The sequence below is a fragment of the Antedon bifida genome, chromosome 1 (genome assembly GCF_963402885.1).
Source record: "Antedon bifida chromosome 1, ecAntBifi1.1, whole genome shotgun sequence".
Lineage (NCBI taxonomy): Eukaryota > Metazoa > Echinodermata > Crinoidea > Comatulida > Antedonidae > Antedon > Antedon bifida.
Window position 1 is genome coordinate 17,213,012 of NC_136226.1, and position 18,645 is coordinate 17,231,656.

General features: G+C 31.9%; 1 protein-coding gene across 7 annotated transcripts in view; it reads right to left on the minus strand.

Moving 5' to 3' along the window:
- LOC144844312 (uncharacterized) overlaps positions 1–18,645 on the minus strand; it is a 191,578-nt gene that overhangs the window by 48,822 nt on the left and 124,111 nt on the right. For all 7 annotated transcript variants that reach the window (XM_078701185.1, XM_078701169.1, XM_078701176.1 and 4 more), the window contains one exon: positions 17,632–17,778. In XM_078701185.1, the coding sequence (XP_078557311.1) occupies positions 17,632–17,778 (147 nt within the window). The remainder of the gene's footprint in view (positions 1–17,631; positions 17,779–18,645) is intronic.

Genomic DNA, 18,645 nt, shown 5'->3' on the forward strand with positions numbered 1-18,645 from the left:
CCACCAACAAAAGAACATTAAAACAAAAGTAAAAAGCATTACCTTATGTTATTCAAATTTAAACAACATTATCTCAATCCTGGTGACTAAAGTGTAGTCTGCCTAATGTGGTTTATTAAAATAAAAAAGACATAATTTAACAATACTTTAACTCAAACCCACAAACCAGGAAGCCATGCGATCATCGCCTACTTATAAAATCTTACGACAGGAAGCCCTACCTAAAACCTGGCCAAGTACCTCTCATCTATAAAAAAAAAACTGTTGTGAAATTTAAGATGAAAACCTAGCAAGGACTACTGTACAACAGGGTTTATTCAAATAGAGTAACTTAATTATTTCCTTCATTTAAACTGACAATAACTACATTGATTCTGTTTTAACATAAAAGCAATATTAAACAGGTGTTTTCCTGAAATGCTAGTCAATATCAATTAAAGCAGAAAATACAATGCATACTCCCAATAAATGAAATGCCATATTTCAAGATTTATTTTATTTTATTTAAATGTCTGTCATCTACAATACAAAGTAAAACAATTTGCTGAGCATAGAATAAAATTACAATCAAACATTTTTAACTAAAAACATTTTCAACATTTTTATTTAAAATATTATGATAAAAAAGTTTTTAAAATTGCACATTAAATTTAAATTAATTATTTACAAATTTATTCCAAATCAGTTTAACATATTGAGTGAATTAAGGATTCAGTGGCCAAAATAAAATTAAGCAGCATGTCAAAATGATTCTACTGCAGTAACTACATTTGTACTACTTCAGTAGCTTTGTCCCCTTAGCCTATCCGTTTATCTACGCTTCCATTCCCTTGGGAGAAAAGAAGAATCCCCCTACAGTATAAACATATTGGCTACAGGCTTGTCCCTGACTAATCAAATCATTTTGTATAGTACACAGAATTTGAGTTTTGTTGGGTTACATATTTCAAAATCTCACTAAAACTATTTTATATTTGCTCTGATCAAATGAGGCTGTACGCTTCATAGAATAGTACAAAATGACCTTAAGAAATGTTCACTTCATTTGCCTTAGAACTGCATGGCAAGCAATGACAACAAAGAAAGCAAAACATGAGTCCACAAAAAAAACTTTTGAATTAGGCTTTAGAATCAACACATCTAACAAATCTAACAAAGTCTAATTAATGTATGGGCGGAAATGTTTACTTAAAAGCTACTGTCTACTGTTAAAATTAACGATAAACCACTAGAACTAATTTGAAAAGAAATTACTTTAAAAAATTCATTAGCTGAACAGACTATAGAAGAATAGTTAAAGAAACTGCCGATATTTCACAGCAGTATCAGGTGACATGATTGTAAAGTTAAAGTGTTATTTTCTTGTACATAGCAACTGCATAAAATAAATTGTATTACTGAATGAAAATCATTGTTGTTCAAGTGTTTTTGTTTTGTTGAGTGGTAAAAAAAATTACAATAGTTCTTATTGTTGAATCTTATTATGTGCACTGGTAAATTTAAGGCTAATTTTGGGTTATGTTTTGACTGAAGGAACAATAGGTTTCAAGGACCACCTATTAAAATTGAGAGGAAATGATCTTTTATACTCCTGCTGTGCTTGATCTATAGAGTGTGAAATTTTACATGTACAGTGTCTGGAAACATACAATACAATCACCTAAACTGTGATTTATTGAACAATTTTCTGTAATAACACCCACTAACACATTTTGTTATTTATGCAACAATAATAGTTCAACTTCAATTACTATAATTAGTAAATGAAGTGATCCTTGAAAAGTTTACCCTAAAAGACATTTTTGTATTAGGGGGGGGGGGGGGGGGGAGAAGGGAGGTTACTTATACTGTACAACAGTAGAACTCCAACTTAATAGGATTGAGACCTGTTTATACAAATGTGGGACCCCAATGGAAATAAACTAGTTTGATTTAATTTTTTTTGTTAGAGGTTATAAATCCTCGTCTTTTTGCCCTTTTAAAACTACACTACTATACTCTATAGCTAATAATGACAATTTGACCATTTAGGAATTATTTAGCAATTCTTCCATGATTTGACTATTCAGATAATATCATCTGGTGTACTAAGCTACCATAAAACCTCTTTTTTTTTGTATGTGGGCTTCTTCTTTTCAAGATGGGCTTCTTCTTTTCAAGATGGGCTTCTTCTTTTCAAGATGGGCTTCTTTTCGAGGTTTTATGGTACAATATCCTGGTCGAAATCTATACTATCAATTGTTATATGATGATAAGTAGATAAATTACTTATCGTCATTCGTTATCGTCCAGATCAAATAGTAAACTTTACATTTGCCTGCCAACATGCATCATAAGAAACCATTTCCATATAAGGACTTGGCGATGTTCTGCAATCTTTAGTCTTCTTTGTTTTTTATTTTATAATCATAGCGTAATCAGACAAATTTAGGAGGAGAAGGGCTTCGAAAATTGAATGATATTGTAGGCCTATCATTTATGTAGTATGCAGTCCGATAAATCACTACACTCAACAGGTTGGATTTCAATGTTGCATTGTTCTAAAAAATCTTATAAGATGTAGAACTATTCAATAGAACAAAATAACCAACGCTGTGTAATACAAAATCAACCAATCAAATAGAAATGAACAATTTATAATATGCAGAGTAACAATTGAAAATCAAATAAAACTTAATTAAATTCCTTAATACTATTTAAGCAACTTATACGGTAAAAGATGGTAATAATTTAAATATTAATAAATATCAAGAATAGATGTCAGGTTAAATAAATAATGACAAACGATAACAATATTTATGTTATAGCCTTCAATAACATAAGAATTTAACCATTTATTGTCTGTGTAAGCCTAAAAATAGCCAAAACCAATAGCCTACCTGTTGAAACTGTGTGTTAAAGCTCAACACAATTCAATTCATATCAGTTGAAGTAGGAAACATCTATACACCTGGCGAGACAACTTCTACTACCTGTCACCAACCTGCTAGCATTAAATATGTAGATATATTCCAACAGCTGTGGACACCGATACATACCCCTTTGAAGTATAACTATCCTAACGTCCAACATACAAAGCATTATGTGAATTCACTAAAACCATAATCAACACTGCAACTCTAAATACAATACTGACTATCAGATGTTTTTTGGCTAGCAAAAATCTGTTACAATTTATTTTATCCAGGGTATGTATGTTGAAATTGAAATTAAGCTAACACTAGCAGATAGATAACAAATTTTACTGTAACATTTTATAGACTTTAGTGAAATAAATACTTTTACTCAAAACACCTGGTGAATAAATATCCGGACATTAACGTCAGAAACAACGATGTTTGAAACAGATACTGGTAATTATTAAAGAACATTATGTCAAATCACAAGCTTTAATCAATTCTATATTTTTATTACATAATACCGTGGATAATGTAGTCTATGTATGAATGGTGTGTTTAGCTTGGCATTTCATAACTAAATTCATTTTTTCCAAATCTAAAAATGTCTAACAGTGAATCAACAACAAAATGTCCCATTTAAGGTTGTTTTTTTTTAAATATTAAATTACGCAAAATATATTCTCTTGATTTGGCATTCATAATTATATTTTCAATCTTAAAACGTACAGTAGAGTACTACAGTAAGTTATCAAAGAACAAGATATCATGACTGTATAGCTTTTATATGATAAATTAAAATAATAAATTCTTAGAATATTATAGTACCATACTGTTTGCCAAAACTGGTATTATTCAACAACAGTACTACAATGTTGTGTAAAAACTTGATGATTACTGAACAAGTTTGTTGCCACAAGAAATTGTTTTGCTAAAAGATTTTTTTTTCTCCCTAAAATATAACTTGACATTTTACAATTTTACTTTTTCAATCTAAGATGTCCATGTACAGTATCATGAATACCAATGATTACTAAAGAACAAAATGTCACTACTACAGTAGTTGGAATTTTACAATCTTATTTTTTCAATCAAAGATGTCTATGAATGCCAATGAGTATTACAGAACAAAATGTCATCGCTACTGTATGTAAGTTTTTTAAATGATGAATGAATCAATTTTACAGTATGCTAAACTATGTATGACATTTTACACTGCTAAATTTTCCACTACAGGAAAAATATCAATTTAAATACTTGTCACCTGTTGAAGTACTAAATATCTATTCTGAATAACAGTAAAGAAATAAGATATTGCAAATTTTACATAAGCTACTGTATGTTGTTGGCTTCATATTCCTTAATAAACTTCCTTAAACTTACTGTACACATTCTTTAAGTTTGATTGATTGATTCCCATAGAGAAAAAAACATAGTATTCCTCAATAAACAACCCTATAGTAAAGTATTATACAATATATCCCCTTCTCCGTATTCTTTTTATAAATCTAAATTTATATCAGTGTAATTAAACATAATTAGAATAGAAGTGAGAGAAGTAGGGCCTTACCTCAAAAGTGAGAGTCAAGTATAGTAGGACTATATCAACCCTATTAAAAACTAGATTTGAACTTGTCACTTTGACGAATTCGGGTTATCCGCCACGCGCAAACTGCACGTGCACGTCATACGTTAGAATATTGCGCACAGAAAAACTATTATGCCATTGAAAAAATGTTAGTGCGCTCTCTATTTTGTGTCACGTCTAAGTAATACAGTATATACTATATACTGTATACGTACTACATACAGTGCAGAATAGGTGAAAATAAGTGACCAAAGTTATTGACGCTTTTGCCCATGATGACGTCTTAAAAATCTTAAAAATGATAAATCATGCTAAAGATAATTGATTGACCTAGACAATATAAAAAATGGGGGGAAATGGAATACGTATAAGTGGAGATGCGCTCTATTAAATGTGATGAGCTATGACGAAAGAGACAAAAATCCAATATTTTATATTCGAGTGGCCATACGATGACGTCACAATGTCCGGTTACCCATTGATTCATGATCCGATATCTACAACTCATTAACTTCCAGAATATGTAAAAAAAATAAAAGTTCATCATGTAATTTAGAATCTATGACTGTTTAAAAAAAGGCATAATTTTGACGAATTTTTAAACTTTTTCATCAAAAACGCGCGCAAATTATCCAATTCGACGTGCTCGTATGACGTGATTTTAAGTCGAAATTGTTTAGAAAGTTGGTAAAATTACTAGAAAAGGCTGGAAAAACATAAATCACGCAAAAAAATATATTTTTAGTGTTACGTGCGCACAACGCATGTAAAAATGCGGGCGCGCGTGGGAATTTTTTACATGCTCAAAATGTCATGATCAGCGTAGAAAGTTGATTAGAAATTCATTTTGCGCATTTCGAAATTTTAAATGCGCGTACGCGCGAAACTTTTTGTGAAACATGCCATTTTTAAGGGTATTGCTAAACTGCGCAAACTGCGCAAACCAAGCGCAAACAGCGCAAACCAAGCGCAAACCAAAAAAAACCCTGCGCAAACCTCCTCCAAATGGCTTATTATTGTTTCTATCATGACTAGGACTATCATAGCAAGTAATTTATGAAAAAAAATTATGAAATTGCTGTAAGTTGGCTTTTTTTTGGGCGAAAAACATCATTTTTCGGGTGAAATGTCAGATTTTACAGTGTAAATCGCGCAAACCAAAAAAAACCTGTGCAAACCTCTTCCAAATCACTTATTATTGGTTCTATCATGACTAGGACTATCATAGCAAGTAATTTATGAAAAAAAAATTATGAAATTGCTGTAAGTTGGCTTTTTTTTGAGCGAAAAACATAATTTTTTGGGTGAAATGTCAGATTTTCCAGTGTAAATCGCGCAAACCTAAAAAAACACTGCGCAAACCTCCTTCAAATGGCTTATTATTGTTTCTATCATGACTAGGACTATCATAGCAAGTAATTTATGAAAAAAAATTTATGAAATTGCTGTAAGTTGGCTTTTTTTTGGGCGAAAAACATCATTTTTTTTGGGTGAAATGTCAGATTTTACAGTGTAAATCGCGCAAACCAAAAAAAACCTGCGCAAACCTCTTCCAAATCACTTATTATTGGTTCTATCATGACTAGGACTATCATAGCAAGTAATTTATGAAAAAAAAAATATGAAATTGCTGTAAGTTGGCTTTTTTTTGGGCGAAAAACATAATTTTTTGGGTGAAATGTCAGATTTTACAGTGTAAATCGCGCAAACCAAAAAAAAACCTGCGCAAACCTCTTCCAAATCACTTATTATTGGTTCTATCATGACTAGGACTATCATGGCAAGTAATTTATGAAAAAAAAAAAAATGAAATTGCTGTAAGTTGGCCTTTTTTTGGGGCGAAAAACATCATTTTTTGGGTAAAATGTCAGATTTTACAGTGTAAATTGCGCAAACCAAAAAAAACCCTGCGCAAACCTCTTCCAAATCACTTATTATTGGATCTATCATGACTAGGACTATCATAGCAAGTAATTTATGAAAAAAAAAATAATGAAATTGCTGTAAGTTGGCTTTTTTTTTAGGGCGAAAAACATAATTTTTTGGGTGAAATGTCAGATTTTACAGTGTAAATCGCGCAAACCTAAAAAAAACCTGCGCAAACCTCTTCCAAATCACTTATTATTGGTTCTATCATGACTAGGACTATCATGGCAAGTAATTTATGAAAAAAAATTATGAAATTGCTGTAAGTTGGCCTTTTTTTTGGGCGAAAAACATCATTTTTTGGGTGAAATGTCAGATTTTACAGTGTAAATCGCGCAAACCTAAAAAAAACCTGCGCAAACCTACATGATGTTGATTTGGAAATACAGTAGAATGTTATAAAAAACCTTGAAGGTAAATAATTGCGAAACATTTCATTAAATAAAGTTATATTTAAAAAAAAAAAAATTTTCTTGTTTCTGTTTTTTTTTAAAGTTTGCGTTGTGAAATCTGTAATTTTCCCAAAAATTGTTTTACCCAAACAAAGGCAAACTTACAGGAATTTCAATATTGTTTTTTCATAAATTGTCTTCCTATATAGTTCTAGTTGTGTTCTTATCAATATTAATTGGTTTGAAGGAGGTTTGCGCAGCTTTTTTTGGTGTTTGCGCAGTGTGCGCAAACCTTGAAATCTGTGAAATCTGTAATTTAAATTTTTTATTTAAAAAAAACAGGCAAACTTACAGCAATTTCAAATTGTTTTTCCATAAATTGTCTCGCTATATAGTTCTAGTTGTTATCTAATCAATATTAATTGATTTGAAGGAGGTTTGCGCAGCTTTTTATGGGGTTTGCGCAAACCTTTGAATCTGTGAAATCTGTAAATTTCGCAAAAAAATTAAAGTTTTTCTCCCAAAAAAAGGCAAACTAATACAGCAATTTCAATTTTGTTCCCATAAATTGTCTCCCTATATAGTTCTAGTTGTGTTCTAATAAATATTAATTGATTTAAAGGAGGTTTGCGCAGCTTTTTTTGTTGTTTGCGCTGTGAAATCGGTAATTTTCCTAAAAATTGAAGTTTTTCACCCAAAAAAAGGCAAACTTAAAAGAATTTCAAATTTGTTTTCCCATAAATTGTCTCCCTATATAGTTCTAGTTGTGTTCTATCAATATTAATTGTTTTGAAGGAGGTTTGCGCAGCTTTTTTTGTTGTTTGCGCTGTGAAATCAGTAATTTTCCCAAAAATTGAAGTTTTTCACCAAAAAAAAGGCAAACTTAAAGGAATTTCAAATTTTTTTTCTCATAAATTGTCTCCCTATATAGTTCTAGTTGTGTTCTAATCAATAATAATTGTTTTGAAGGAGGTTTGCGCAGCTTTTTTTGTTGTTTGCGCAGTTTGCGCAGTTTAGCAATACCCCATTTTTAATCCATAGAAAGTTTGCCCTTGATATGACTTAAATTTTCACAAAGTGTCAATACAAAATTACTTTTGGTTTATAATCTATGATCAATCATTGAAATTCATAAAATCGCGCGTAACTTACGCTGCGCGACTCTAACGTCTTATAACGAAGTTTCCTGCACATCTACAGCTACAGGTCAATCTTATGACAAAGTTATAAAAAGTTATGTCTACAAATATTTGAGATATAGCTGCAACAAAATTCCGGGAAAGAAAGAAGAATAAAGATGACTAGATTTGAACTCGTCACTTTGACGAGTTCGGGTTATCCGCGCAAACGCAACATGCACATACGTTTAAAATATATGAACGCCGAAAATTATTATGCCATCCTATGACATGAATTAAATATGTTTACAGTGCTGAATTGTACCTATTTTGTAGCATACAGCATATTACAGTATTTACAGAATACACTGTATATGTTATATACAGTGGTAGCATAGACGAAATTACGAGACCCATCTTTTAAAGCCAATTATTAACACGATGACGTCATCAAATTGACTTATAAAGATAACTATTTTAGAAGATAATTATCTAAATAATTACAATAATACAAATTTGAATAATTTTGGGCACGTGAAAGTGAGATGCGCTCTCGTTTAAACGCAATGAACTTTTACGCAAGAGATGAAAATACGACTTTTTTTATTCAACTGGCTATATGATGACGTCACAACATCTGATTTGAAAAATGTTCACATGAATTCGTATCTACAATCCACTAGCTTCCAGAAAACCTTTTAATTATGATTATCACTTTTTATTCTGACGAGCTATAACAGATTGAAATTTACTGTAAAGATGAAAACAGGTGACCCACGTTATTTACATTTTTAGACATGATGACGTCATAAAAATTAAAATATATTTAACTCATGCGAAAGATAGTTAATTGACCTAGACAGTATTAAAATATCGGGTGAAATGGAATACGTATAAGCGAGATGCGCTCTATTTAATGTGATGAGCAATAACGAAACAGTAAAAAATCCTATATTTTACATTCGTGTGGCCATACGATGACGTCATAACATCCGAGAGGTAAAAATTCTGCATGAATTCATATCTACAATTTATCTTCTTGCATAATAAGTTAAAAAAATTGGGGGTCACCTTTGATCCTGAAGAGCTATAATAGATTCAAAATAGGCATATATTTGACAATATTTTGTAACTTTTTCAACTAAAACGCGCGCAAATGTTATAAATCAACGTGTTCGTATGACGTCATTTTAATTTGAAATGATGTCAATCTTTTTTTAAATGACTAGGAAAGTCTGGAAAATTACAATTCAAGAGAAAAAACATGATTTTCATACTCCGTGCGCATCTTACGCGCAAAATTTTTCGCGCGTGCGGGAATTTTTGACAACTAAGTTGCGGATAACCAAAAAAAAAAAAGATATTTACAATCACAAGGGTTATCCGCAACTAAGTTGCGGTTAACCAACTAGATTTGAACTCGTCACTTTGACGAGTTCGGGTTATCCGCGCAAATGCAACATGCACATACTTAACTATATGAACCTCGACAATTATTATGCCATTCTATGACATGAAATAAATATGTTTACAGTGCTGAATTGTACCTATTATGTAGCACTAGAATACACCACTGGGCTCGCACTGGCCGATCGCCAAGTCGCCATGGGCGAAACCGTTTCCAGATTGGCGAAAAAAATAAAACGGCTACTTTAGCCATTTTGGCTATGACATATGATAAAATAGATAATAAAATAATCATTTTGGCGAAAGCATAAAGTCCAACTAAAAGGTCCATTTGTCGATCTTCAAGCATTTATTTTGTTCGTTATCATGTTGTTTACTTCAAGCTCCATTTTCGTTAACTTGTTTCGTTGTACCAGACGTCTCTTTGTTATTTCAATATGATGGAGATAGCAGAGGTTGACTGCACAGAGAGACGGACGTTACATGACACATGGATGATGGAGTCTACCCAAACTATCACGTGTTGCGCTGCACAAACGATCGACGACTCGACAGCCGACGGTCGGCTATTTACCGGGATTGTCTATTTTTCGATAAGGGTGTTCAGATTAAAAAAAAACATAGTATCTTCAATGAATGATCTTATCGAAATCAATATTTATGCGTTATGCATTTTAGGCTCCAATAATGTAGTTTCATATTTTACCCTTAATAAAGTTTTCTCATGCGTGCAGTGCGTCAGTAGAGTAAACAAAACAACATTCGGGAAATGGTAGAGTCTAACGGGGATTTAGCAAAACACACACGTGCGGACTATATAAACAGCAAGGCCGGCCGCCGGCTTCTGTGTTGTTGGGTAATAAATAATCGAGCCAGGATGGTATAAATTTCTCTCCCGACAGAAACGCCTTGTCCCTGTGCTTTGGCCTATATTATCTGCACGTTCAACAACGATACGAGTGTTCGTTTGCTAGAAATATTTTTAGCATATAGGCCTACGGCGTATCGTCGTACATAATTTTGTAGGCCTAGGCCCCTAGCCTAGGCCTGCGCTACTGCACTTTCGCACCTCTTGAGCATACCCAATTTAAAAACATTCACCCGCTGCGCGGCGGTGACGGTGGGTGACCGTGAAAGTCTTAGGACACGATTTTCGCGTGGTACGGAAGCCACCAGCCAAGCGTAAAAAACAAAAATAACATAGCGTTCAGGGGATTTCAGAAAATTGTAAAATGTTTCTTATTAAATTGATAACTGCATGAATGCTGTATGATTAAAAACAATTTGAACAATTGTTTTGATCATATAAAATACAACAATTATTTTTTAAAATCAAATATAGTTATAGTTATACAGTGATTTAGGCATGGCTCTCTTTCCCCAAATGCCTTACAAAAACGTTCAGGGTACAGTGTATAGACCTATTGACATAGATAAATTAACTAAAACGTTTTTACCATTATATTTCAACAATTTTTAATTTTGGCTAATGACCGATTCATTTGGCTAAATAAAAAAATTGAACTTTAGCCATTTTGGCTATAGATAAACTGATTTGACTAAAAAAAATATTTTGACTTTCGCCAAATGGCTAAACAAAATGAAATGTTAGTGCTACCCCAGCACCATATTACAGTATTTTACAGAATAAACTGTATATGTTATATACAGTGTAGCATAGACAAAATTACGAGACCCATCTTTTAAATCCAATTATTAACACGATGACATCATCAAATTGACAAATAAAGATAACAATTTTAGAAGATAATTATCTAAATAATTACATTAAAACAAATTTGAAGAATTTTGGGCACGTAAAAGTGAGATGCGCTCTCGTTTAAACGCAATGAACTTTTATGCAAGAGATGAAAATTTGACTTTTTGAATTCAACTGGCCATATGATGACGTCACAACATCTGATTGGCAAAATATTCACATCAATTCGTATCTACAATCCAATAGCTTCCAGAAAACATTTTAATCATGATTATCACTTTTTATTCTGACGAGCTATAACAGATTGAAATTTACTGTAAAGATGAAAATAAGTGACCCACGTTATTTACGTTTTTAGACATGATGACGTTATAAAAATTAAAATATTTTTAATTCATGCGAAAGATAGTTGATTGACATAGACAATATTAAAATTTCGGGGGAAATGGAATACGTATAAGCGAGATGCGCTTTGTTGAATGTGATGAGCAATAACGAAAGAGTAAAAAATCCTATATTTTACATTCGTGTTGCCATACGATGACGTCATAACATCCGAGTGGTAAAGGTTCTGCATGAATTCATATCTACAACATATCTGCTTACATATTAAATTTAAAAAATTGGGGGTCGTGGATGATCCTGAGGAGCTATAATAGATTAAAAATAGGCTTAATTTTGACATTATGTTGTCACTTTTGCAACTAAAACGCGCGCAAATGGTCTAAATCAACGTGTTTGTATGACGTCATTTTAATTTGAAATGATGTAAATCTTTTTTAAAATGACTAAGAAAGGCTGTAAAATCATAATTCAAGAAAAAAACACATGATTTTCATGCTCCGTACGCACCTTACGCGTACATTTTTTCGCGCGCGTGGGAATTTTTGACATGCTCAAAATGTCATGATCAGCGTAGAAAGTTGATTAGAAATTGTTTTTGCGCATTTTGAAATTTTAAATGCGCGTGCGCGCGTAACTTCTTGTGAAACATGCCATTTTTAATCCATAGAAAGTTTGCCCTTGACATGACTTAAATTTTCACCAAGTGTCAATACAAAATGACTTTTGGTTTATAATCTATGATCAATCATTAAAATTCATAAAATCGCACGTAACTTACGCTGCGCGACTCTAACGTCATATAACGAAATTTCTTGCACATCTACAGCTACAGGTCAATCTTATGACAAAGTTATGCAATCTTATGTTGACCATAATTAGAGATACGCTGCGAACAAAATTCCGGGAAAGAAAGAAGAATAACAAAGATGATGAAGATGAAAAAAAAGATATTTACAATCACAAGGGTTATCCGCAACTAAGTTGCGGATAACCAACTAGATTTGAACTCGTCACTTTGACGAGTTCGGGTTATCCGTAAAAGTGAGATGCGTTCTATTTAATGTGATGAGCAATAACAAAAGAGTAAAAAATCCTATATTTTACATTCGTGTGGCCATACGATGACGTCATAACATCCGAGGGGTAAAGATTCTGCATGAATTCATATCTACAACATATCTGCTTACATATTAAATTAAAAAAATTGGGGGTCATGGATGATCCGGAGGAGCTAAATAGATTAAAAATAGGCATAATTTTGACAATATGTTGCCACTTTTGCAACTAAAACGCACGCAAATGGTCTAAATCAACGTGTTCGTATGACGTCATTTTAATTTGAAATGATGTCAATCTTTTTTAAAATAACTAGGAAAGACTGTAAAATCTTAATTCAAGAGAAAAACACATGATTTTCATGCTCCGTGCGCACCTTACGCATAATTTTTTTCGCGCGCGTGGGAATTTTTGACATGCTCAAAATGTCATGATCAGCGTAGAAAGTTGATTAGAAATTAATTTTGCGCATTTTGAAATTTTAAATGCGCGTGCGCGCGTAACTTCTTGTGAAATATGCTATTTTTAATCCATAGAAAGTTTTCCCATGATATGACTTTCCCATGATATGAATTTTCACCAAGTGTCAATACAAAATGACTTTTGGTTTATAATCTATGATCAATCATTGAAATTCATAAAATCGCGCGTAACTTACGCTGCGCGACTCTAACGTCATATAACGAAGTTTCTTGCACATCTACAGGTCAATCTTTTGACAAAGTTATACAATCTTATGTTGACAAGGATGATAGATATGCGTGCAATTGGGAATTCCGGGAAAGAAAGAAGAACAAAGGTTATCCGCAACTTCTAAGTTGCGGATAACCAAAAAAAAAAAGATTGTGACAAGTGCGGATAACCAATAATGGTGGTTTGATTGTGGCAGCCATTTAATATAAAAGATAATAACAACTATGAATTACATTGATTTGATAGTAAATAAACAATAAAAGAAATGTGTACTGTATATTCTAGCTGTACTTTTTAACCATAGATAGTTTAAAGACTAATTCCTTCATACTTTAAACAATGTATTTTTTGCTGGTAAGGTAAAAGGTAAAGTTTCATGCAAATTATGTCCGAATAATAGCCAATAACTTATTTCCTTCCTTTTTTAACCTAATAATTTAGTTTTTAGTTGGTTTAACTAGGGAGTCTAATATCACCTTCGTGACCATGAACGAGTCAATACAATGACCCTAGACATTTAATAGTACCGGTATTCAATAAAAAGACGATATTAGCTAAGCCCTTTTAACACAGAGTTGTGAGATGGTAATATTGCATGCAGTAATTAGCAGACTACTGGCTTGTACAGTTATTTGTAAACATTATAATGTACATTTAGGGTCTGTTTCTGTTGCGAATAAACAGTTTAGTTCAAAATAGATTTAAAATATAATTTTATATCAACTGCATTTATGCTAAACTTTTGCTTCTAAATATACGCTTAAATCAGTGAGTGGTCGTCGACTGAAATCAGCATAACCCAAATTGCAATGGGATCTGTTGGTCAATCCAAAAGTTATTGCAGTGTAGTTGACATTGTACAGTAGCTAAAGTTTGCACAGCAACAACTGGTTAAATAGCATTCTCCGAATCGATGGGGTGTTTTTAACTGTTATTTTCAGGCTGCCATTTAACCGGTTACTGAAAATTTGTTTCTGCTGCCAGGAAATTGGGGTTAATTTACTCACAAAGTTAACAACCGGTTATTTTTTCGCAGCAGAAACGGACTTTAGAATATATAGAATGACTACCTGTTCAGGTAAGTTATACCTGTACTAAATTCTACTGGTATCACACCTGCTGAGAAAGTCACAATACTTTCATTATATAATAATAATAAATTAAAGAATACAAATCTTCATTAAGCTGCAATAAATCATAATTTTATAAGGAAATAACACAGGTATTTTTTACAGTTTCAAGTCATAACTTGAATCTTTTTGCAAAATCTAAGAAACAGGAAATTTCATTATTTACTGCTTTTCATTGTTTTTTTTTTTTCTTCTTTTTTTTTCGCAACAGATGTTATTCATATTAAAATCTGCATTAAAAATATGATTATGAATTTCTGTAGAAAAATAACCTTTGCAAAGCATAGGCATTGTAAAAATGTATTATTTCACTAATTTTACCTCAAAGTTTTATTGTTAAATTTGACATGATAAAGGGGAATTACCATTAAAGTGTGTGGAGTTTAATGAACTACCTTTTTATATATTTTTGACAGATTATCATTTTAGTATATTATATGAGCTCCTCCTTTAAAAACATCCTACAGTACAAGAAATTAGTTGTCCAGAGTTTTACCTTCTTGGAAATGTATAGCATAAAAATGTAATTATTTGGTTGACGTCTAACGAACAAGTCTCGCTACTATCTTATGACATCAACGGATGAAAGCAATCGTATACCGTTACTACCGATATAAAAATCCTAGTATTTGTGCAGTTACATACAAAATTCAGTCATCTGTTGCAAGTGTTTAAACCAGTAATTACCAATCATTATGTTCTAATACCTATGGGATAACTTATGAAATCAATGAAACTTGTTGACAATGCAAACATTGTGGACAGAAACAACAATATAGCAAGGATATGTCAAAGGTCAAAATATCAGATCATGTACATCATACCATCTGAAAATGTTTAACACATGCTTTACTACAGTACATTAAATGTACAACAATGTTGAATAGTATGGCATCTGAATAAAGGAAAATTCCTATGACATATCTCATTAAAAACAAAAGAATGGAATGAAAAGGTATTGATAGTTGTTGTATAGCACATTACAAAATTATTAGTTATCCGCTTGGTAGAGCGGATAACTCCTTGTTACTGTATGGGATCAATATTTTTTTTCTGTATTATTCTTGGATCCTTCCTTCCTTTTTGTGAGTCGCGTTTCTCTAAAATGTGTAAACATAACATTTCATAACTTTGACAACATATGGGCATTTACGTGAAGTTGTGCACCTCCTATTTTTGAATGACGTCATAGTTGCGCAACGTGACTTACGCGCAATTTTATGAATTTCAATGATTGATTATAGATTAAAAACCAAAAGTCATTTAGTATTGACACTTTGACAAAATTTAAGTCATATCAGGGGCAAACTTTCTACGGATTAAAAATGGCATGTTTCACAAGAAGTTACGCGCGCACGCGCATTTAAAATTTCAAAATGCGCAAAATTAATTTCTAATCAACTTTTTATGCGTTTCTTGTCATTTTGAGCATGTCAAAAATTCCCACGGGCGCGCAATTTTTTACGCACGCGGTGCGCACGTAGCGTTAAAAACATATTTTTTTCTCTTGAATTATATTTTTCAAGTCTTTCCTAGTAATTTTGAAAACAATTTAGACCTTTTCCAGTTTAAATAACGCCATACGAACACGTTGAATTAGACAATTCGTGCGCGTTTTTTATGAAAAAGCTTAAAAAATCGTCAAAATTATGTCTTTTTTTAAACAGTCATAGTTTCTAAAGTAAACCGTGAACCGTTTATTTTTATTACAAAATCTAGAAGTTGATGAGTTGTAGATATCGGATCATGCATCGATAAGGCTAAAAAAACATTGTGACGTCATCGTATGGCCACACGAATGTAAAATATAGGATTTTTGTCTCTTTCGTTATTGCTCATCACATTCAATGGAGCGCATCACGCTTATCTGTATTCCTTTTTCGCCTAAATTTATATATTGTGTAGGTCAATCAACTTTCTTTAGCATGAGATAAAAATATTTTAATTTTTATGACGTCATCGTGCCTAAAAATTTTAATTACGTGGGTCATTAATTTCATCTTTACAGTAAATTTTAATCTGTAATAGCTCGTAAGAATAAAATGTGATAATCACGATTAAAACGTTTTCTGGAAGCTATTGGATTGTAGATACGAATTCATGTAAACATTTTGCCAATCGGATGTTGTGACGTCATCATATGGCCAGTTGAATAAAAAAAGTCGTATTTTCATATTTTGCGTAATAGTTCATCACATTTAAAAGGGTGCGCATCTATATTTTACGTATTCAAATTTCTTCTACACGTTAATATGTTGTTCCTGAGATAATTTCCTCCAGAAATTGCTATTTAAGTGTTTCATTTTGATACCGTCGCCATGTTAAAAATTGGAATAAATGGCGGGTCCCGTAATTTCACCTATTCTACACTGTATGTAATATGTATACAGATTATACTCTTTGCATGTATATACTATATGACACAAATTGACAGAATTCAGCACTAACAGCATATCATATTCTTCAGTTCTTGTCATAATGCCATAATCTTTATCTGTGTGCAATATTCCAACGTATGACGTGCACGTGGTGTTTGTCGTGGTGCGGATAACTAACTCGTCAAAGTGACGAGTTTCATGTCTAGTTAAAGATTGTTTCAAGGTAAAAAAATACATAGCAAATAAAAGTCTCCCTACAGGGGATGCATAAATCAATACACTGGGATAACCTGTAAGCCTGGTCCAGTGGTTTTTAAACTACTGTACACATTGAGCAATTTACAGTATATACTTGACCTATTCCTAATTCGATATGACTTTCTACCCTGAATCTACTATGATTTCATGGCTTGTATTGTATGGTTTTAGTTGTCTGATCTCTTTACCCATTTGGCAAACAGTAGTACAGGCTACTACATATAGTATATATACTGTATGTATATATAGTACACCACATACTGTACTTATGTGAACTAGTGAATGTACTATAATATCAACAAGTTGAACAACACTGAACAAAACTAATTAATTATAGTAAATAAGCATCAAATTATAAATAAGAAAATCATGTTGTACCACATCCGTTAATCTGTCAAAATCACAAAACGTGGCTAAATCCTAAGGCTATTTACTTTTATGAAAACATACCATTAAATAAATTTGTTTTTCTTTAATTAGACAAAGGACAGAATACACACACAAAGTACAGACTACCTACCTAATATAAACTGGTATACAACTTCCCCCCGATCAGCTGATTTGAGAAAACAATGTTGCGAACAAACTTTAACTACTGTAAACTCTGGCAGGCTAATGAAAGCTAAAAATCAGTCGAAATTTCTTCTTCATGAAATGTATGACAAAGACTTCCTAATATACTGTAAAACCACATTTAAATTTGATTTAATATCAATTTCTTACCTTCTTGGAAGGCCTTATTATCCTGGGCAGGTTCTATTTCATCAGTCCTACTTTCCTCATTGACCTCTGTCTCTACTCTGGTCTCTGAAGGAAGTGATGTTAGCAGCAACTCTGCAGATGACACGCTTGAACAAGTTTCTGTACCAGCTGCAATATAGTGAAAGTAAATTGTTTAGAAGTCATCAAAGCAGACAGATTAGTATGTTTAATTTGTTCTACTTTATACATAATTGTTTATCTATGATATTGTTCTACTGTAAATATTCTTTCTTGTTTTGATGTGTCAGCAATTTGCTTCCTATAAACACAATTACTATCTTAAAAACAATACAATGTACTAAATTGAATATAATATTCACATTTCCTGAAAAAATATATCAAAATATAATTGCAACACTATTCATAACAAATTACTGTATATTGATAAAAAGATACAATATTTTATTTTGGTTTTAAAATTATACCATTTCTTATGTTTATAGAGAAGTTACTTATAGGGTTTATCAGGTTGGATTTTAGTACTTTTTGGAGGGAATGGATTCTGGAAGGGATAAAAAGGGTTATGTATTATTTTTTAAATATTTTAATTATTTTATGTAATTACAGGACGAGAGCCTAAAAATGATAAATAAGGTGCTGAACTGAACCTGTGCAATCATTTACTTTTGTCTTTGGGGTATGTTAATTTTGTTTGCAGTACACAATATCTTTCCAAAAGGAAATAAAGTATTAAGTTGAAAATGTTTCCTTCTGAGAGGGCTGACGTACAATATCTGAAAGTCAAGTCATTCTCAACTTTACACTATTTACTATTCGCAAACACATGACTACTTTGCTAAAAAACAAGTACACCAATATTTAACAATCATTGAAAAATATATATACTAGTAATTCATTCTCAAATATTAAACAGACATGAAACATATGTTTAATAATATAAGTTATGATTTCACACTGTACAGATTGCATTAAGATGGATATCTTTATGCAAATATATTTTGCTATATAATTCCT